This window comes from Rhinopithecus roxellana, chromosome 10 (assembly GCF_007565055.1).
Source record: "Rhinopithecus roxellana isolate Shanxi Qingling chromosome 10, ASM756505v1, whole genome shotgun sequence".
Classification (NCBI taxonomy): Eukaryota; Metazoa; Chordata; class Mammalia; order Primates; family Cercopithecidae; genus Rhinopithecus; species Rhinopithecus roxellana.
Window position 1 is genome coordinate 57,972,020 of NC_044558.1, and position 22,157 is coordinate 57,994,176.

At 47.5% G+C, this 22,157-nt stretch overlaps 1 protein-coding gene across 8 annotated transcripts in view; it reads left to right on the forward strand.

Annotated features, from left to right (window-relative positions):
• CSAD (cysteine sulfinic acid decarboxylase) overlaps positions 1 to 20,753 on the forward strand; it is a 33,414-nt gene extending 12,661 nt beyond the window's left edge. For 3 of the 8 annotated variants that reach the window (XM_030938548.1, XM_030938546.1, XM_030938547.1), the window contains exons 2-16: positions 2,275 to 2,352; positions 4,322 to 4,453; positions 5,160 to 5,286; positions 5,372 to 5,462; positions 5,819 to 5,925; positions 6,367 to 6,482; positions 7,295 to 7,374; positions 7,672 to 7,726; positions 16,728 to 16,844; positions 16,926 to 16,990; positions 17,271 to 17,352; positions 17,795 to 17,994; positions 18,182 to 18,233; positions 18,389 to 18,478; positions 19,721 to 20,753. In XM_030938548.1, coding sequence (XP_030794408.1) covers positions 2,314 to 2,352; positions 4,322 to 4,453; positions 5,160 to 5,286; positions 5,372 to 5,462; positions 5,819 to 5,925; positions 6,367 to 6,482; positions 7,295 to 7,374; positions 7,672 to 7,726; positions 16,728 to 16,844; positions 16,926 to 16,990; positions 17,271 to 17,352; positions 17,795 to 17,994; positions 18,182 to 18,233; positions 18,389 to 18,478; positions 19,721 to 19,894 — 1,527 coding nt within the window. In that variant the 5' untranslated portion in view covers positions 2,275 to 2,313 and the 3' untranslated portion in view covers positions 19,895 to 20,753. Of the gene's footprint in view, positions 1 to 2,274; positions 2,353 to 4,319; positions 4,454 to 5,159; positions 5,287 to 5,371; positions 5,463 to 5,818; positions 5,926 to 6,366; positions 6,483 to 7,294; positions 7,375 to 7,671; positions 7,727 to 16,727; positions 16,845 to 16,925; positions 16,991 to 17,270; positions 17,353 to 17,794; positions 17,995 to 18,181; positions 18,234 to 18,388; positions 18,479 to 19,720 lie in introns of those variants that run through there. The other 5 variants (XM_010373944.2, XM_030938549.1, XM_030938550.1 and 2 more) reach the window with 3 other exon arrangements.
• The last annotated feature ends 1,404 nt before the right edge of the window (positions 20,754 to 22,157 follow it).

A 22,157-nucleotide genomic window follows, 5' to 3' on the forward strand; every position in this document is an offset into this window, starting at 1 on the left:
CTCAGAAATCTGTAAATGAGGGAGGAGGGCGGTGCAGGCTGAGGTGAGACAATGCAAAACCCTACTATGGGGCTGGGCACCGTGACTCACACCTGTAATCCCAGCCCTTTGGGAGGCCGAGGTGGGCAGATCACCTGAGCTCAGGAGTTCAAGACCAGCCTGGCCAACATGGTGAAACCCCATCTCTACTAAAACTACAAAAATTAGCTGGGCATGGTGGCATGCGCCTGTAATCCCACCTACTCAGGAGGCTGAGGCAGAAGAATTGCTTGAACCCACGAGTTGGAGGTTGCAATGAGCCGAGATCGTGCCATTGCACTCCAGCCCAGGTGACAGAGTGAGACTCCGTCTCAATAACAACGAAAAATCCTACTATGGGCTCGTGCCCAATGATCTTGTAAGAGAAGTTTATATTTTCCCCCATTTCCCCCATGCCCTTTGCAGTGCCCTCTGTGGGAGGAATATACGTCCTCACCCCCCCTGCCCTAGTACTTGGCTGTGTGGTGTTGGTCAAGTGAGTATGAGCACATATGCCATATGCCAGGTCTGAGCAGCAGCTTTAAGAGTGAGTGTGTGCCGGCCGGGCGTGGTGGCTCAAGCCTGTAATCCCAGCACTTTGGGAGGCCGAGACGGGCGGATCACAAGGTCAGGAGATCGAGACCAGTCCTGGCTAACACGGTGAAACCCCGTCTCTACAGAAAAATACAAAAAACTAGCCGGGCGAGGTGGCAGGCGCCTGTAGTCCCAGCTACTCAGGAGGCTGAGGCAGGAGAATGGCGTGAATCCGGGAGGCGGAGCTTGCAGTGAGCTGAGATCCGGCCACTGCACTCCAGCCTGGGCGACAGAGCGAGACTCCGTCTCAAAAAAAGAAAAAAAAGAGTGAGTGTGTGGTTTTCTCTGCCTTTTGTTCTTTTGCCCTGACGTTAAAACAGTGTGTCCCAAATGAGAGCAGTTACTTCAGACTGGATCTTGTAATAAAGGCACATGAATCAGAACTGTAGCCAACACCACTACCAATGTAAGCCATGAAAGAGAAATAAACCTCTGTGGGATTCTGAAGGCATTTGTTGATATGGCAAAACTGACTAATGCAGGCATGCAACTAAATTAAAACCCTGAGATACCATTTTTTAGTCCCCAGTTTCAAAAGTTTGATAGCATATTCCGTTGCTAAGGCTGAAGATGCAGGGACTTTCATACATTGATACAACCTTTATGGATGTAGGCAATCCCTATAAAAATTAAAAACGCAGATGTCTGTGATAACAAAGACAATAATAAGTGTTGTCAAGGTTGTGGAGAAACTGGAACCCTTATACACTGCTGATGGGAGTGTAAAATGGTCCAGTCACCTTGGAAAACAGTTTGGCATTTCCTCAAAGAGTTATATATAGAGTTACCCTGTGACACAGCAATTCCAGCACTACCAGGTATACACCCAAGAGAACTGAAAACATATGTTCACACAAAAACTTATACACAGATGTTCACAGCAGCATTATTCATAATAGCCAAAAAGTGGAAACAACTCAAATGTCTATCAACTGATAAATGAATAGATAAAATGTGGTGTATCCATATAATGAGATACTATTTGGCCATACAAAGAAATACTGGTACTTGCTGCAACTTGGATGAACCTTAAAGGCATTATGCTAAGCACAAGAAGCTAGTCACAAAAGACCACATATTATATGACCCCTTTTATATGAAATGGCCAGACTAGACAAATCTATAGAAACAAAGTAGATTAGTAGTTGCCGGGGGTCGAGGAAGGGGAGAATGGGAAATGACTGCTACTGAGGGTTTTTTTTGGGTGATGAAAATGTTCTGGCATTAGATAGTGATGATGGTTGCAACAACTTTGTGAATTTATGAAAAACCACATAATTGTCCACTTTATTTTTTAATATTTATTTTTGAGACAGAGTCTCACTCTGTCACCCAGGCTGGAGTGCAGTGGTGCGATCTCAGCTCACTGCAGCCTTGTTGACTGAAATGTCGTTACGTGGTGCATGATGTGTGCACCACACATCATGTGTGAGGTCTAGTGACTGTTGGCAGTGGATTATATTAGACCATCCCATTTTGAGGATGGTTGCTCCCTTTCCAGATTTTCTTGATCTTCTTGCCCTGTCATTTGGAGGGTCCGCCAGGCCTTGGTGTTTGCTCCCTCCTCCCATCCATCTCTCTCAATTCTCTCTCCTTTAGGGAGTGGAGCCCATCACAAAGCTTCAGCTATACCCTGACTCTCAAACCTGCTTTCCATTCTAGCATCTCATCAGAGCTGTGGGCCTGACCCCCTCCCATAGGATGTATGGAAAACAGTTTGCCATCTGGACCTCCACTCAGATGAGTATTTCCAAGCAATACCACTTTATTTCGATCTAGTTTCCCCTTTCTGCATCCCTGTTTCTTTGAGGGGTGCTATTATTTTTCCAGTCTCCCAGGCTTGAAATCCCAGGGTCATCTTTGAGTCTTCCTTTTCCTGCAACGTAGCTCCCCTAAGTGTTGAATTCAGCACAATCCAGAGAATGAGCACGCCTGCAGATTGTTCTCTCTGTCATTTCCTACCAGCATCACTCTTATTCAAGTGTGGATCGCCTCTTGCCTTATTTACTGCAAGAGCCTGTTAATTCTTCTGTATCCTACTGCTATAAATTGGTCTTCTGAGAGCATCCATTGTACTACATTATTCCTTGTCACACAATCTTTAAGTGACTTCCCATTTTCTGTAGGATAAAATGTTGATTCCTTGGCCTGGCTGGCACTCATGACTCCTCATGTGCTCACAAAACTCTGCCCACCCTGCCTTCACTCCCATGTTCCCGCCAGCCCTGTGTTGCCACTGACCTCAGGACAAGTCCTGTTCATTTCTGCTGTAAGCTCATGGCTTTCCTCCTCTTACCCCTGAATGCCTCTCTTCCTTCCAGTCACCCACCCCATTTCTCCTGCCCTCTCTTAGGATTCATCTGCAATCCCACTGCAGGTCTTTCTCAGCCTTCAGCCTCCATCCATCTCCTTCTTTCCTGAATTCTGAGGAGACCTAGGGTCGGCATCCAGCCATGCCCTGGTCTGTAACTGTTGCACGTGTCTGTGTCCTCCCAGTGGGGTGAGGAGGCATTCTCAGTCCTCAGCACCATGTGGCGAACACAGTTGGTGCTCACTACAAACAGGACTCCCAGCCCGGAAGGCACAGGATCGGACTTGTTTAGCAAATGCTTCCTCAATATAACCCTTTTCCTTCCTGCTCTAGGAGAGGGCTTTAGAAAGCAGGGCAGTTCTGAAAAGACTCTGGGGTTTGGGATGCAAAAGAGGTTGGCCTCTGAGGCTTGCTTAAAGGATTTTATGTCGGCCTGCATGGTGGCTCACGCCTGTAATCCCAGCACTTTGGGAGGCTGAGGCAGGTGGATCACCTGAGGTCAGGAGTTCGAGACCAGCCTGACCAACATAGCTAAACATTGTCTCTACTAAAAATACTAAAATTAGTCGGGTGTGGTAGTGCACGCCTGTAGTCCCAGGTACTTGGGAGGCTGAGGCAGGAGAATCTCTTGAACCTAGGAGGCAGAGGTTGCAGTGAGCCAGGACTGTGCCACTGCACTCCAGCCTGGGTAACAGAGCAAGACTCCATCTCAAAAAAATAAAAAGGTGGGGGGATTTTACGTCCCTGCCTCTCAGGCACCCTCCGCCTCAGTCTCCAGGGTCACCTGTGGCAGTTTCTCAGGCCCTTGTTTGCCCTCAAGACACCCCCATGCTGGGCCCTGGGATGCACAGTGCGGGTCCCCTCTTCTGCGCTGGCCTTCTGGTTCTCGCCACCTTGGGGTTAATGCAGCATGGGTTTTGCCTTTCATCTCATTTCCCATCTCCTTCTGTCAGCTAATGATTATTCAGGGAGCTTCGCCTCACCCTGCTGTCCCTATCCCAAATCTGTCAAAGTTCTCTTTAGGGCAAAGGTCATGAGAATTATGGCCATGTGACTGCTGTTTTCACCCCACTCCCTCTGCCGTCTTGGTTCCACTGTTCTGAGGAGCTACCTTTGCACCCTTCCTCTGGCTCTCCTTCGCAGAGAAGTAAGCTTGTCTCTGCCTTAGGTGGAAATGGCCACTAGAGTCCACCTGCTCAGCACTGTCTGCCTTTTCTTTCCCACCTGTTCCCACTGGCTTTCTCCCTGGGCACTCTCACTTGCCCTTGTCTGTGCACTGGGGGCTGAGACTGAGCTGCAGGACTTGGGCCTCAGGCCCGTTTGGAAGATGAGGCTCCTGCTGGGTAGGTCCAGGTAGGGTTCACAGGCTGAGTAGGGAATGACTCTGCTCTGCCACAGATCCTGATGGCTGACTCAGAAGCACTCCCCTCCCTTGCTGGGGACCCAGTGGCTGTGGAAGCCTTACTCCAGGCCGTGTTTGGGGTTGTTGTGGATGAGGCCATTCAGAAAGGAACCAGTGCCTCCCAGAAGGTGAGTCCTTTCCCCCTCCTCCTTCGCATCAAGCCAGCCTTCTTCCTACCTTCCTTCCTTCCTTCCTTCCTTCCTTCCTTCCTTCCTTCCTTCCTTCCTTCCGTCTGTCCGTCCGTCCGTCCTGTCTTTTTTTTTTTTTTTTTTTTTTTGACAGAGTCTCACTCTGTCGGCCAGGCTGGAGTGCAGTGGCACGATCTCAGGTCGCTGCAACCTCCGTCTCCTGGGCTCAAGCAGTTCTCCTGCCTCAGCCTCCCGAGTAGCTGGGATTACAGGCATGTGCCACCACGCCCGGCTAATTTTTGTATTTTTAGTAGAGATGGGGTTTCACCATGTTAGCCAGGCTGGTCTTGAACTCCTGACCTCAGGTAATCTGCCTGCCTCGGCCTCCCAAAGTGCTGAGGTTACAGGCATAAGCCACCACGCCTGGCCCAAGCCTTCTCTTTCTCTTTCCAAATCTGGCTCAGAACTTTCCTTCTTTGATAAGGTTTCTCCCCAGAATTCATCCCTGTCCCCCCGGGTACCTCAGGGATTTACATTCTGAGTCTTACTGTGTTCACTACTCTTGCTAATTTTCAGAGTTTTACTTTGGAAATATCCCAAAGTTGTTTTTAGTGCAGGTTGGTCGTGTCTCCTGTCTGTGGAGGTGTGTTTTGACAGTCAGTCCACAGGCATCCCAGGCCCCCAGCATCCCTGGCTCTCTTCCTAGGTCTGTGAGTGGAAGGAGCCTGAGGAGCTGAAGCAGCTGCTGGATTTGGAGCTGCGGAGCCAGGGCGAGTCGCAGGAGCAGATCCTGGAGCGGTGTCGGGCTGTGATTCGCTACAGTGTCAAGACTGGTGGGCCCTGGCTTCTTTGGGAAGGAGACTTGGGAGTTTGCCCTGAACTCTACTCTGAGCTCCCTGGCGTACTCTCCTTCTCCAGGTCACCCTCGGTTCTTCAACCAGCTCTTCTCAGGGTTGGATCCCCATGCTCTGGCCGGGCGCATTATCACTGAGAGCCTCAACACCAGCCAGTGAGCATCCCACGGCCCCTCTACCATCCCACAAAGGATTTAGGTTTGCTGGAGAGGTGCCTGAGGGGTAGGGGAGGAGAATGATTCTGCCTTCTCTCTACTGCTTCTGGGAATCCCTATCGGCGGAGAGTTTTTCCTTGTATCCTTTGACCCCCTTTCTCCAAACTTTCTCAGGCCTCCTGACCTCTGTTTTCTCTTTCTTGCTTCCCTGGTTCTGTCACCAACTTGTTCTTCTCCTTGGACTCTTCCTTCGCTCACTGTTCATTGCCTCTTTTTTCTGACTCCTGTGCAGTTTAAGGGCCTGTCTGGGCGGTCCCTCCCCATCTCTCCTTTCTTGTCGTTCTCTCTCCTGGCAGGTACACATATGAAATCGCCCCCGTGTTTGTGCTCATGGAAGAGGAGGTGCTGAGGAAACTCCGGGCCCTGGTGGGCTGGAGCTCTGGGGACGGAATCTTCTGCCCTGGTTTGTGAGAATGAGGGGGACCTTTCTTTGCCCTTTTTATGGGTTCCTCCTCCTGCACCGTTCTCTTGCCCTAAGCATCTGGCAGGGAGGGATGATTCCTCTTTGATTCCTCTCCAGCTGGACCCAGGCCAGACCAGGGAGGAGCCTGTCTGATCCCTTCATGCTCATGTTTGTCACCATTCCCTGGGATCACTTTTCTAGTTCGTGCTGTCTCTGGATGGGGGGCTGTCTCTTGGGGGCAGCCCCGGGTGTGGAGGTGTGTGGTCAAGAGGATCTGATCCTGGATCCATTCTGGGATGGCATGATCCTGGGAATTGTGGGCCTTGGAGCCAGTCATACCTGCTGCTTTGATGAGCTCTTCTGGTGGAAAGGGAAGGGGAGGCAAGCTCCAGTCTTGACCCAGTGCTCCTTCCTCTTGTCACCGCCCCCTCCCTGTGACAGGTGGCTCCATCTCCAACATGTATGCTGTAAATCTGGCCCGCTATCAGCGCTACCCGGATTGCAAGCAGAGGGGCCTCCGCACACTGCCGCCCCTGGCACTATTCACATCGAAGGAGGTGGGGAAGAGGCACAGGCCCAACCCTGGGCTCCTGATTCTGATCTCCAGCCAGCTAAGTAGAGACCTTCCAGGTCTTCTCCCTGCCCTCCCCACATCCTCCAAGGCCAGCCTGCCCCCAGGCAGATGCGCTTCCTTCCAGTCAAGGAGGCCAGTAACTGCACCTGTTCACATTGCCTTCTGTTTAGGGGCAGAGGAGGGGCCCTGAGTACAGTGGACACAGTCCATACTCTTCCTACTGAAGAGTGTGGTCTGTGGACCAGCAGCATTGGTATGACCTGGGGCTTGTTAGAAATGCAGAATCTGACTGGGCACGGTGACTCACGCCTATAATCCCAGCACTTGAGAGGCTGAGGTGGGCGGATTGCCTGAGCTCAGGAGTTTGATACCACCCTGGGAAACATGGTGAAACCCCTTCTCTACTAAAATACAAAAAATTAGCTAGGCATAGTGGTGGGCACCTGTATTCCCAGCTGCGTAGGAGGCTGAGGCATGGGAATTTCTTGAGCCTGGGAGGTGGAGGTTGCAGTGAGCTGAGATGGCTCGACTGCACTCCAGCCTGGGCAACAGAGGGAAACTCTGTCTGAAAAAAAAAAAAAAAAGAAATGCAGAATCTCGGGCCTCACCCCAGACCTCAGACCTAGTGGACCTGAACTTGCATTTTAACCAGACATCCAGGCGATTCGTATGCACACTAACATTTGAGAAGCCCTGCCCTACAGGATCCCATCTGTTGGAGCTCACACTTGACTTTTACCTTCTCTCCCCTCCCCCATCAAGTTATGCTAACCTGCCCTCTGCCTTCTCCCGCAGTGTCACTACTCCATCCAGAAGGGAGCTGCGTTTCTGGGACTTGGCACTGACAGTGTCCGAGTAGTCAAGGCTGATGAGAGGTGAAGGTCCTTCTGCCCAAACGGCTGTGACCCAGCTTGGCACAGAGTACCTTCCTGCTGCCAGAATGCTCTGGCATCAGGCCCTTTACCGCTGGTGGACCTCTCTCCCCTCACTATTCAGTAGAATTGCTGTTCCGGTCTACCAGAGCCTGCCAGCATCTCCCACCTCTGCCCTGAGATCTGTTTCAACCCCTGAGGGAAAAACTAGCACTGTCATCTCTGCATTGCTAACCCCACCTTACCCTGCCTTCAACAGAGAACCTGTCCCTGCTGTACTCTCTGCATTTTCTTTTTCAGAGGGAAAATGGTCCCCGAGGATCTGGAGAGGCAGATTGGTATGGCCGAGGCTGAGGTGAGTAAGTGAGGCTCGCTGGAGTGATGGAGCCTCCAACCTTCTTGGAGGGTTATTGGGGCTCTCCCTGCTCAAGGCACCCTTCATCCCTCTCATCTCCATGCCCATCTTCCCCTGTGGGCTGAAATGACTGTGGGGAACCTGGGGGTGAGGACACTACATTGCTTTCTGGGGCTCTGCCCAGACACCTATGCCAGGTTGGATTCTGAGAGGCAGGACTGAGTGAGAGTGAGTCCCAGGCAGCACCACAGGGAGGGTGCTGGGGGCCTGCCCTGTAGTGTAGAAGGTTCCTGTGGGCTGCAAGGGTCTGTGCAGGGAGAGGCTGAGGAGGGGAGAGGCACTGGTGAAGGCTGTGAGTAGTGGGGATGAGGGGACATTAGCACACTCCTCCACTTTGAGGGGTATGTAACTGCTACAGCCACCTTGGAGGGCATTTTGGCACCATCTGTACAATTTTATTTATTTTTATTTTTTAATAGTTTTTGAGACAGAGTCTCACTCAGTCACCCAGGCTGGAGTGCAGTGGTGTGATTTCAAAAATAATAAATAAATAAATATAAATGTAAAAATTTTTTTTTTTTTGAGATGGAGTTTCACTCCTGTTGCCCAGGCAGGAGTGCAATGGTGCGATCTCAGCACACTACAACCTCCACCTCCCGGGTTCAAGCGATTCTCCTGCCTCAGCCTCCCAAGTAGCTGGGATTATAGGCATGTGCTACCAGTCCTGGCTAATTTTGTATTTTTAGTAGAGATGGGGTTTCTCCATGTTGGTCAGGCTGGTCTCAAACTCCTGACCTCAGGTGATCCGCCTGCCTCAGCCTACCAAAGTGTTGGGATTACAGGTGTGAGCCACTGTATCCGGCCATTTTTTTTTTCTTTTTTGAGATAGAGTCTCACTGTGTCACCCTGGCTGGAGTGCAATGGCACAATCTCGGCTCACTGCAACTTTTACCTCCTGGGTTCGAGTGATTCTCATGCCTTAGCCTCCTGAGTAGCTGGGATTATAGGCGTGCATCAATATGTCTGGCTAATTTTTATATTTTTAGTAGAGACGGGGTTCAATGCCAGGCTGGTCTTGAACTCCTGACCTCAAACGATCCACCTGCCTCGGCCTCCCAAAGTGCTGGGATTACAGGCGTGAGCCACCATGCCTGGCCACAAATGTTTAAAAAAAACATTTAAATGTCCATTAATAGACAAAATAAATTATGGTATATCTGTGTGTCTTAGTTCCTTCCCCTGTAAAATGGACAGAATATGGAACTTGCTACGTAGGGTTATTGTAAGGATTGAATGAATTAGTATATGTAAAGCACTTAGAATATTGCCTGGCACATAGATGCACTGTATAAATACAAGCTACTGGTATTGTTGTTATTATTTATTACTATTATTAGAGTACTGGGTAGCCATTTAAAAGAATAGATGAGACTATATATACTAACATGAAAGTATCTCCACTGTATATAGTAAATATATATTGCAAATTGCAGTATAGAATGGACATTATGAGCCGGGCGCGGTGGCTCACGCCTGTAATCCCAGCACTTTGGGAGGCTGAGGCAGGCAGATCACAAGGTCAGGAGATCGAGACCACCTTGGCTAACACGGTGAAACCCCATCTCTACTAAAAATACAAAAAATTAGCCAGGCGTGGTGGCAGGCGCCTGTAGTCCCAGCTACTCGGGAGACTGAGGCAGGAGAATGGCGTGAACCTGGGAGGTGGATCTTGCAGTGAGCCAAGATCGCACCACTGCACTCCAGCCTGGGTGACAGAGCGAGACTCTGTCTCAAAAAAAAAAAAAAAAAAAAAAAAAGAATGGACATTATGAGCCCATTTTTGTTATTTAGAACAGTATATATTTATTGATATGTGGATATTACCTCTGAGTGGCAGTAAAGGCTGCAATTAGAGTAGTGATGTTTCTCTTTTTATTATAGAAACTTTTTTGGTAATAGTTTTATTGATATATAATTCACATAACATATAATTCACCTAACGTAATTCACCAACTTAAAGGGTACTATTTAGTGGTTTAGCATATTTGCAGAGTTGTGCAAACATCATCACAGTCAGTATTAGAACATTTATCTCCCCCAAAAGAAACCCCATACCCTTTAGCCATCGGTCTCTAATTCTCCCAGAACTCCCGGTTCTAGGCAACCAGTAACCTAGTTAGTGTCTCTATATTTGCCAGTTCTGAATTCTGGAATCATATTATACATGCCCTTTGTGATGAGCTTTTTTTACATAGCAATACGCTTCAAGCTGTAGCGTGTATCGGCACTTCCCTTCTTTTATGGCCAAATCATATTCCATTAAATGGATATACCACATTTATTTATCTATTCATCAGTTGATGGACATTTGAGTTGTTTCCACTTTGGGTCTCTTACGAATAATGCTGTTATGAACATTTGTGTACAGATTTTTGTGTGAAAATGTGTTTTCATTTATCTTGGTTATATACCTAGGAGTGAAACTGCTGGGTCATATGGTAACTCTGTATCTAACCTTTTGAGAAACTGCCAGACTGTTTTCCAAAGTGGCTGCACCAGTTTGCAATCCCACTAGCAGTATATGAGGGTTCCAATTGCTCTACATACTCACCAGCACTTGTCATATCTTTTTTTATTATACCATTTAGTGGGTGTGAAGTGGGATCTCATTGTGTTTTGATTTGATTTTCCCTGATGACTAATGATATTGAGCATCTTGTCATGTACTTATTGGCCATTTGTATATCTTCTTTGGAAAAATGTCTATTCAGATCCTTCACCCATTTTGTTTTTCATAGAACTTTTATTCCAGTAAGGAAGACTGACATTCATAAATATATGTAAAAAAATATATATATATATGCTATGAAGGTGAGTTACATTGTGCTCTTTGAGCATAGAATACCAGAGAATTGACCTAATCAGGAGGTTAAGGAGTCAGGGAAGGCTTCCCTCAGAAGGGATGGTTGAGCTGAGACTGGAAGGGAGAAAGGAAATGAACTAGGTGGTACCCCTTTTGTACCCCTTTGGGTAGACAAGAAGATTCTGTGTGTGTGCAGAGGCCATGGGATATTTCTGGAATTGAAGATATGGGGCTGGAGCAGCTTCCCCCTTTTGCCTGGACTGTTTCCAACCCACCTATAGCCTTCCTCATCCATAGGTACTTGCTTGGGGCTGGTGCTGCCATCCACCCCCACTCTCCTAGTCATCAAGTGGGCATTTGGAAGTGTGTGGAACTGTTTTATTTTGCTTTGTGTTGTGACACTAGCCAGAGGGCATTACTGTGTTTATTGAGAGGGAAACAGGGATCCTAAACATTTTTGCAATGTACAGAGATAGCTCTATATGAACAAGAACTGACTCACCCAACATGCCAGAAGGGTCTCTGTTGAGAATCTGCTGCCAGTTCTACTTGTTGTTTTGTGTGTGTAACATAAAATTTACCATCTTAACCATTTTTACATGTACAGTTCAGTAGTGTTAAATACATTCACATTGTTGTGCAACCAGTCTCCAGAACTCTTTTCATCTTGTTTTTTTGTTTTGTTTTGTTTTGTTTGAGACAGAGTATCACTGTGTCCCCCAGGATAGAGTGCAGTGGCACAATCTCAGCTCACTGCAGCCTCTGCCTCCTGGGTTCAAGCGATTCTTGTGCCTCAGCCTCCCGAGTAGCTGGGATTACAGGCCCCCTGCCAACAAACCTGGCTAGTTTTTGTATTTTTAGTAGAGATGGGATTTTGCCATGTTGGCCAGACTGGTCTCGAACTCCTGGCCTCAAGTGATCCACCCACCTTGGTCTCTCAAAGTGCTGGGATTACAGTCATGAACCACCGCACCCAGCAGAACTCTTCATTTTGTAAAACTGAAACTCCATACTCATCAAACAACAACTCATTACCCCCTCTTCCATCCCCTGGCAGCCACCATTCTGTCTCCATGACTTTGACTACTCTAAGTACTTATGTAAGTGGAATCATACGGTATTTGTCTTTCTCTTTTCTTTTCTTTTTTCTTGAGACGGCGTTTCGCTTTTGTAGCTCAGGCTGGAGTGCAATGGCACGATCTCGGCTCACTGCAACCTCCGCCTCTTGGGTTCAAGCAGTTGTCCTGCCTCAGCCTCCCAAGTAGGTAGGGTTACAGGTGCGCACCACTACGCCCAGCTAATTTTTTGTATTTTTAGCAGAGATGGGATTTCACCATGTTTTGGCCAGATTGGTCTCGAACTCCCGACCTTGTGATCTGCCTGCCTCGGCCTCCCATAGTGCTGAGATTACAGGCGTGAGCCACCGTGCCTGGTGGTATTTGTCTTTTTCAATTGGCTTATTTCACTTAGCAGAATGTCCTCAAAGTTCATCCACGTTGTAGCATGTGAGAAGAATTTTCTTCCTTTTTAAGGCTGTACATATATGCCATATTTTGCTTATCTATTTATCTGTTTGAGTTGTTGTTTGGAATCTCTTCAAGACCCTGCTTTCAATATTTTGGGTGTATACTCAGAAGTGGAATTGTTGGAGCATATGGTAATTCTATTGAATTGTTTTGCGGAACTGCCATACTGTTTTCTATAGTGGCTGAACCAGTTTACATTCCCGCAGTGCACAAGGGTTCTAATTTCTTCACATCCTTGTCAACGCTTGTTATTTTCTTCTTTTTTTTTTTTTTTTTTTTTTTTTTTTGAGATGGAGTCTTGCTCTGTCGACCAGGCTGGAGTGCAGTGGTGCGATCTCGGCTCACTGCAAGCTCCGCCTCCTGGGTTCACACCATTCTCCTGCCTCAGCCTCCCGAGTAGGTGGGACTACAGGTGCCTGCCACCAGGCCTGGCTAATTTTTTTTTGTATTTTTGGTGGAGATGGGGTGTCACGTCTTTGGTAGAGACGGGGTGTTAGCCAGGATGGTCTTTATCTCCCGACCTCGTGATCTGCCTGCCTTGGCCTCCCAAAGTGCTGGGATTACAGGTGTGAGCCACCGCGCCCAGCCAATGCTTGCTATTTTCTGCTTTGTTTTGTTTTTTTGAGACAGGGTCTTGCTCTGTCACCCAGGCTGGAGTGCAGTGGTGCAATCATGGTTCACTGCAGCCTCAACCTCCTGGGCTCAAGTTATTCTCCCACCTCAGCCTCCCAAGGAGCTGGGACCACAGGTGCACACTGCGACATTTGGCCAATTTTAAAAATTATTTTTGGTAGAGACACATCTCTACCAGAATTCCTTTTCGCTGTGTCACCCAGGCTGGTCTCAAACTCCTAGGCTCAAGCCATCCTCCCACCTCATCCTCTTACAGTACTGGGATTACAGGCGTGAGCCACTGCATCCCGCCATTTTCTGTTACTTTGATAGTAGTTATCCTAAATGGGTATGAGGTGGTAACTCATTGTAGTTTTGATTTGCATTTCCCTAATGATTAGTGATGCTGAGCATCTTTTCATGTGCTTATTAGCCATTTATATATCTCTATTGAAAAAATGTCTAGTCAGATCCTTTGCCCATTAAAAAAATTACGTTGTCTTTTTGTTGCTACGTTGTCTTTTTGTTGCTGAGTTCTTCATATATTCTAGATGTAAGTCCCTTATCAGATATATGATATTCAGATACGTTCTTCCCACTCTCTAGGTTGACTTTTCACTTTTCTGAAACTTTTATTTTAGATTCAGTAAGGACATGTGCAGGTTTGTTCTAAGGGTATATTGTGTGATTCTGAGGTTTGAGGCATGATTGAACCCATCACCCAGGTAGTGAGCATAGTACCCAACAGGTATGTTTTCAACTTTTTCTCCCCTCTCTCCCGCTTCTTATAGTCCCCAGTGGCTTTTATTCCCATCTTTCTGTCCATGTGGACTCAGTATTTAGCTCCCACTTACGAGAACATGTGGTATTTGGTTTTCTGTTTCTGTGTTAACTCACTTAGGATACTGGCCTCCAGCTGCATCCACGTTGCTGCAATGGAGATGATTTCATTCTTTTTTTATGGCTCCATAATACTTCATGGTTTGTATATGCCACATTTAAAAAAATCTAATCCACTGTTGGTGGGCACCTAGGTTGATTCCATGTCTTTGCTATTGGACTTTTCACTTTTTTGATAGTGTCCTTTGAAGTACAAAAGTTTTAAATTTTGAAGTCCAATTTATCTACTTTTCTTTGGTTGCTTCTGCTTTTGGTGTTATATCTAACCTAACCCAAGCTCACAAAGATTTACTCCTATATTTTCTTCTAAGAGTTTTATAGTTTGAGCCCTGAGATTTAGGCCTGTGATCCAATATGAGTTAATTTGAGGGTGTGATATGAGTTAATGTGAGGGTTTATTGCCATAAACTCCCCTCTTAGCAGTTCTTTTGCTATATTCTGTGGGTTTTGGCATGCTGTGTTTTGATTTTTATTTGTTTTAATAATTTATTTAATTATTTAGTTAATTTGAGGGTGTAATATGAGTTAATGTGAGGGTTTCAAACTGCATTGTTTGCAGGTGCATAGCCAGTTGTTCCAGCATCATTTGTTAAAAAGACAATTCTTTCTTCAATAAATTGTCTTGGCATCCTTGTTGTAAATCAGTTGACTGTAAATGTGAGGATTTATTTCTGGGTTCTCAGTTCTGTTCCACTGATCTACATGTCTATCCTGTAGACTACATTGTCTTGATTTAACTGTAGCTTTGTAGTATGTTTTGAAATCAGGAAGTGTGAGTCCTCCAACTTTGCTTTTTTTTCAAGATTGTTTTTGGCTAGTCTGGGTTTCTTGAATTTCCATATGAATTTAAGATCATCTTGTCCATTTCTGCAAAGAGGGCAACTGGGATTTTGATAGGAATTGTGTTCATTCATCAACATGAAACATCTTTCCATTTATTTAGGTCTTTAATTTCTTTCCACAGTGTTTTGTAGTTTTCAGAGTATATGCTTTATACTTCTATTGTTAAATCGATTCTTAAGTATTTTATTCTTTTTGGTGTTTTTGTAAATGAAATTGTTTTCTTAATTTCATTTTTAGATTGTTCATTGCTAATGTGTATAGAGATACAATTGATTTTTGTATATTCTGTCTTTTGGAAGAGTTTGTGATCTGTTACCAATTTTTGTTAAATGTTTGATAGAATTTACCAGCAAAGCCATCTGGACCTGGGCGTTTCTTTTCTTTTTAACTTAAAAAAAAATTGAGACAGGGTCTTGCTCTGTTGCTGAGACTGGAGTGCCGTGGCACGATCAGGGCTCACTGCAGCCTTGACCACCTGGGCTTAAGTGATCCTCCCACCTCAGCCTCCCAGGTAGCTGGGACTATAGGAGTGCACCACTATACACTTATTTTTTTCTTTTTTTTTTTTTTGAGATGGAGTTTCGCTCTTGTTGTCCAGGCTGGAGTGGCGCAATCTCAGCTCACAGCAACCTCCGCCTCCTGGGTTCAAGTGATTCTCCCGCCTCAGCCTCCCAAGTAGCTAGGATTACAGGCATGTGCCACCACGCCCAGCTAATTTTGTATTTTTAGTAGAGACGGGGTTTTTCCATGTTGGTCAGGCTGGTCTTAAACTCTGGACCTCAGGTGATCCGCCTGCCTCGGCCTCCCAAAGTGCTGGGATTACAGGCGTGAGCCACCACGCCCAGAGTTTTTTTTTTTTTTCTTTTGTAGAGGTGAGGTCTCACTAGGTTGCCCAGGCTGGTCTTGAACTCCTGGGCTCAAGCGATTCTCCTGCCTTGGCCTCCCAAAGTGCTGGGATTATAGGCATGAGCTACCACATCCAGCTGTGGTAGTCTTAAAAATTACTAATTCAATTTCTGCATAAACTTTTGTACTATTCAAATTTATTTATTTATTTATTTATTTGTTTGTTTGTTTGTTTATTTGTTTAGAGACAGAGTCTCACTTTGTCACCCAGGCTGGAGTGCAATGGCACAATCTCGGCTCACTGCAACCTCTGCTGCCCGGGTTCAAGTGATTCTCCTGCCTCAGCCTCCTGAGTAGCTGGGATTACAGGTGCCTGCCACTGCGCCTAGCTAATTTTTGTAGTTTTAGTAGAGATGGGGTTTCACCATGTTGGCCAGGCTGGTCTTAAACTCCTGACCTCATGATCCACCTGCCTCAGCCTCCCAAAGTGCTGGGATTACAGGTGTGAGCCACCGTGCCCAGCCTTTTTATTTATTTTTGAGACAGAATCGTGATCTTTTGCCCAAGCTAGAGTACAATGGCGCGATCTTGGCTCAGTGCAACCTCTGCTTCCTGGGTTCAAGCGATTCTCATGCCTCTGCCTTGGCTTCCACCTCCCAAGTAGCTGAGATTACAGGCATGCACCACCACACCCAGCTAATTTTTGTATTTTTTAGTAGAGACGGGGTTTTGCCATGTTGGCCAGACTGGTCTTGAACTCCTGTCCTCAAGTGGGCTGCCTGCCTTGGCCTCCCAAAGTGCTGGGATTACAGGCCTGAGCTACTGTGCCTGGCCTGTTTGTTTATATTTTTTGAGACAGTTTCATTCTGTTGCCCAGGCTGGAGTGCAGTGGCACAATCATAGCTCACTGTAACCTCAAACTTCTGGGCTCAAGCAATCCTGCCGTCTCAGCCTCCTGAGTAGCTGGGCCTACAGGTATGCACCACTATACTTGACCAATTTTTAAAAAAAATTTTTTTTAGAGGTCGGGTCTTGCTGTGTTGCCCAGGCTGGTCTTGAACTTCTGGCCTCAGGCAATCCTGCCTTGGCCTCCCAAAGTGTCGAGATTATAGGTCTGAGCCACTATGCCTTTTTCAGTAGCATTGGATCTGCCAGTAAAACATTCAAGTTTTTTGAGAGTATGAGCTTTGGAAATAAAAATCTAGGTTCAAAGTCCATCTCTGGAGCTTCTGCTTGGATCTTTGAATCTCAGTGTTCCTGACTGCACATTAAAAAGGACAGTAACACATTGTTGTGAGGTTGAAGTGGGCCATTTTAGGCATGCAAAGAGCTTAGAGCTGGGCCCAGCACCAGGCTCTGAGTTGCTTTTGAGATGACTTTACATCTTTCTCCCTCTACATTTTGGCAACAGGGTGCTGTGCCGTTCCTGGTCAGTGCCACCTCTGGCACCACTGTGCTAGGGGCCTTTGACCCCCTGGAGGCAATTGCTGATGTGTGCCAGCGTCATGGGCTCTGGCTGCATGTGGATGTGAGTGGGACTTGGGCTTGGGGGTGTGGTGGGGTGGGCTGAGCCAAGGCCAAGGCCCACGTTGTTCCTCCTGCTCCACAGGCTGCCTGGGGTGGGAGCGTCCTGCTGTCACAGACACACAGGCATCTCCTGGATGGGATCCAGAGGTGCATACAGTCCCCTTCTTCCCAAATCCCACCCTTCAAACAATTGGTTCAGAGAATCATCATGGCCTAGGGAGTTTAACATGGCTGGGGAAGGAGGCTGAGGGGAGGGGAACTGGAGAGGATTGATTGGAGCTGGGAGGTCAGACATGGCAATTCTTCCTGATGCTGGGGTGAGGGTGAGACCAAAGCACCTTTACTGGGGGCCTGGAAAAGGAGGAGGGGCTCTGGTTGGGCAGCTGGAGGAGGAGCCACTGACCTGCCTTTGCTCCACCCCATCCAGGGCTGACTCTGTGGCCTGGAATCCCCACAAGCTCCTGGCGGCAGGCCTGCAATGCTCTGCACTTCTTCTCCAGGATACCTCGGTGGGTCTGCCCCTGCCCCTGCACCAGCCCCACCTCTCTCTGGAGCTCTGCCTTCTGTATCCCACCTTAGATAAAGTTCAGGCCTTTCTCTGTTCTCCTTACCATCCCTTCTGAAGCTGCATCTCTGCTACCACCCTATCCTGTATTAGGCTCCTTCACTCCCCCAGGGTCCTGTTTTCAAAGGGAAAAGTTTCAAGTTTTGAATTGGAGTCAGAGGTATCCTGGAGTTTCTAGCTTGAAGTTGCCATCAGAGTTTAGGAAGAACCCTGGGTATTGAGAGGAAACCCAAAGAAAGTTGGAGCCAGCAGGCAGCCATCCCGGCAGTGCCGCCTGGTTCCAGGGAAAGAAAAGGGTATCCTATGCTAAGACCCCCACAGTGCAGCCCTGGAGGAAAGCCTCGGTGGAGAGGGTAGGGTCTGACAGTCTCCTCACCCCCACATAGAACCTGCTCAAGCGCTGCCATGGGTCCCAGGCCAGCTACCTTTTCCAGCAGGACAAGTTCTACGATGTGGCTCTGGACACGGGAGACAAGGTAGTGCAGTGTGGCCGCCGTGTGGACTGTCTGAAGCTGTGGCTCATGTGGAAGGCACAGGGCGATCAAGGGCTGGAACGGCGCATCGACCAGGCCTTTGCCCTTGCCCGGTAGGCGGGTGGAGTGGGGGTGTGTGAGGGGTCATCCCTGTTCTCCTCTCCTGGGTCCCTGCCCCTCCCCCTTTCCTGCTCCCAGGGATTACTTTTCTCTTGTTCTCTGTAGCTCATTCTAAGTGGGCCTCTTTTGTCTCTGGATCTCTGCTTTTCCTCCCCGCCTGTGGTTTCTCACTGTTCACAGGTACCTGGTGGAGGAAATAAAGAAGCGGGAAGGGTTGGAGCTAGTCATGGAGGTAGGACCACCTTCTCTTTTGTGGCACCTGCCCCCGCCCAGCTCTTTTGCAGCCCCCTAACCCCCACTAAAGCCCTAGTGGAGGAAAAAGGGCAGGGAGAGGGAAAACGGTCCCCCTTCCTCAGCTCACACCTTCCTCTTTCTCATTCCTCTCAGCCTGAGTTCCTCAATGTGTGTTTCTGGTTCGTACCCCCCAGCCTGCGAGGGAAGCAGGAGAGGCCAGATTACCACGAAAGGCTGTCCAAGGTAGGCGTGCTCTGCCGCTCTGCCGCTCTGCTTTCCCCTTAGGGAACTGATGCGCTTCTGCCCCCTGCTGGCTGGGAGTGGCATGGCAGGTCCCCTTGCTGGTCTCTTGCTCTGAGGCACGGACGCTGTCTTTTGGGTAGGGGTAGGGGTGGGGATGGGGAGGAAGGTATGTTTCTGGTAAGTAAGAAGAAGCGAGGGGTGTTACAGGAGAAGTCAGAGAAGTTACCAGTGTGCAGTACACAGAGCCCTGTGCTGGCATTTGGGCTGGGAACTCAGGCCCAGGACAGATACGAGGCAGAAAGATCATGGAAGAGCTTTATCACCTGTGCTGGGGACAGAGCAACCCGGGAAGGCCAGTCTAGAAGTGCCACCTGGAGGCGAGGAGCTGTGTTATATCCTGGTCCCTAAAGATAGAGTGGTACTCACGCCTGTAATCCCAGCACTTTGGGAGGCCGAGGTGGGCGGATCACAAGGTCAGGAGATCGAGATCATCCTGGCTAACACGGTGAAACCCCAGTCTCTACTAAAAATAGAAAAATTAGCTGGGCGTGGTGGCGGGCGCCTGTAGTCCCAGCTACTTGGGATGCTGAGGCAGGAGAATGGCGTGAACTCGGGAGGCGGAGCTTGCAATGAGCCGAGATTGCGCCACTGTGCTCCAGCCTGGGTGACAGAGCCAGACTCCGTCTCAAAAAAAAAAAAAAAAAAAAGATAGAGTGGTACTAGGTGCTGCAGATGATCTGAAAGGACAAGTGTTCTTGCCCTGTTGGAGTTGTTATTATAAAACAAGAGTTACTATTTGGAAGCAATGTGTTCAAGGCAATTTTGTAAATTACTTGCTAGATCACAGGGCACAGATTAATATTATCAAAAATATTACAGGAATTAAGAGAGGGGAAAAGAAGGTGTTGACTAAGCCTTAGATGACCAAGGCTTGAAGTTAGACTAAAGCAGTGTTAGGAATCAAGAGAAAGTCAAGATTTGGCAGAAAATGGCCCACATGACAGATTTCTTGGAGATGGGAGAAATGGGGAGAAAAGCAGAAGATAGAGAAGGCCAAGCAGGTTAGAGATGACAGAAAAGGTAAACTGAGGCCAAGGTCAAGCTCTGAGCAATGTATGCTACCCCTAGAAGGTGGCTGGGTGGGAGGGAAAAGTACCTCTGGAAGCCTGGCAGGACAAGAAGCCAGCCTACCTGTCAGCCGACCCCAGGCTGCAACTGGAATCTCTTTCCACCCTCCCACAGGTGGCCCCCGTGCTCAAGGAGCGCATGGTGAAGGAGGGCTCCATGATGATTGGCTACCAGCCCCACGGGACCCGGGGTAACTTCTTCCGTGTGGTTGTAGCCAACCCTGCGCTGACCTGTGCTGATATGGACTTCCTCCTCAACGAGCTGGAGCGACTAGGCCAGGACCTTTGAGCCTTCTCCTTGCTGCCAGCCTTGATACCACCCCTCACCCGCAGAGTCGCCGCATTTCCTCCCTGTGCTCGCAAGAACAGCCTTTGAGGCCGGGCATGGTGGCTCATGCCTGTAATCCCAGCATTTTGGGAGGCCGAGGCGGGTGGATCACTTGAGGTCAGGAGTTCGAGACCAGCCTGGCCAATAAGGTGAAACCCTGTCTCTACTAAATACACAAAAATTAGCCGAGCATGGTGGTACGCGCCTGTCATCCCAGCTACTCGGGAGGCTGAGGCAGAATTGCTTGAACCCAGGAGGCAGAGGTTGCAGTGAGCCGAGATCGCACCCCTGCACTCCAGGCTGGGCAACAGAACGAGACTCCGTCTCAAAAAAAAAAAAAAAAGAACAGCCTTTCTAGGCCACAGTGATCTGCACAATGTTTATATGCTTTGACCTATTAACTCTTTCTCCTAACTAAATATTTAATTTTAGGAGAGTGTTTAAATAAATTATAGTATGTCTATATGATGGAATGTCATTTTGCCATTAAAATTATGTTTACAAAGATAATTTTTATTGACATAAAAATAACTTTAATGTAATTTATGTTGAAAATACTGAATATAAGACTTTATATACAATAATATTTGAGCTATGTTCAAAAATACATAGGAAAAGACTGATAAAATGAAATATGGCAAAATGTTAATAGTTTTCCCTGGAATAGGATAATAGGCAATTTTAAAACAGACTCCTTTAAAAAAACAAAAGAAAAAAGCATAGACTCCTTTATATGTTTTGAGCTCCCTCCCTTTTATTATGTAATGAATATGCATTACTTTTGTAATGGGAAAATAATAAAGTTAAAATTTTAAGTGCATTCTTTTGATATGTTTTTGAAATTTATGAACATTCAACCAGCCAAGCACGGTGGCTCACGTCTGTAATCCCAGCACTTTGGGAAGCTGAGGCATGAAACTCCGTCTCTACTAAAAATACAGAAATTAGCCAGGCATGATGGCGGGTGCCTGTAATCCCAGCTACTCGGAAGGCTGAGGTGGGAGAATCGCTTGAACCCAGGAAGTGGAAGTTACAGTGAGCTGAGATCACGCCATTGCACCGTAGCCTGGGCGACAGAGCAAGACTGTCTCAAAAAACGAAGCAAAACAAAACATTCAATCAAATAATGGAGAACTTTATTATTATTTTTTAAACAAGATATGGCCGGGTGTGGTGGCTCAGGCCTATAATCCTAGCACTTTGTGAGGCTGAGGTGGGAGAATCGCTTGAGCCCGGGAGTTCAAGACCAGCCTGGGCAACATAGCAAGACCCATCTCTAAAAAAAATTTTTTTTTTTTTAATTAGCCAGACATGATGTTGCACACCTGTGGTCTCACTCAGAGGAGGTGATAAAATTGCTTGGGCCCAGGAGGTTGAGGCTGCAGTGAGCTGTGATTGTATCAGCACTCCAGCCTGAGTAACAGCGTGAGAATTTGTCTCAAAAAAGTGAAATAAAAAGATGTGTAAGAGAGGAACAATTTTTTCCCCCCCGAAAACCTTTAGTGGGAGAGAAAAAGCAGAATCACCCTATAATCAATTTTACTTTGGTGACATTGAAACAAAATGGACACGGATTGGATCTTGAAACCAGAGCCTTATGTAATTATCAATCTTGAAAAATCTTAACATGCACACAAAGATTTTTCTTCTGAAATTTAAACAACAGAAAAGTTAACGATAATGACAACTAACCAGCAACCAAACCACTGCAAGTCCTGTGGTTTTGTTACTGTCTTACATAAAAACATCCATTTAAGGTTTTTTTTTGGGTGGGGGACAGAGTCTCACTCTGTCACCCAGGCTGGAGTGCAGTGGCGCAATCTTGGCTCACTGCAAGCTCCACCTCCCAGGTTCACGCCATTCTCCTGCCTCAGCCTCCCAAGTAGCTGGGACTACAGGTGCCTGCCACGTGTGGCTAATTTTTTGTATTTTTAGTAGAGATGGGGTTTCACCGTGTTAGCCAGATGGTCTCAATCTCCTGACCTCGTGATCCGCCCGCCTCGGCCTCCCAAAGTGCTGGGATTACAGGCGTGAGCCACCGCGCCCAGCCAACTTTTTTTTTTTTTGAGACGGAGTTTCACTCTTGTTGCCCAAGCTGGAGTGCAATGGCATGATCTGCGCTCACTGCAACCTCTGCCTCCCGGGTTCAAGCGATTCTCCTGCCTCAGTCTACCGAGCAGCTGAGATTACAGGTGCATGCTACCATGCCTGGCTAATTTTTTGT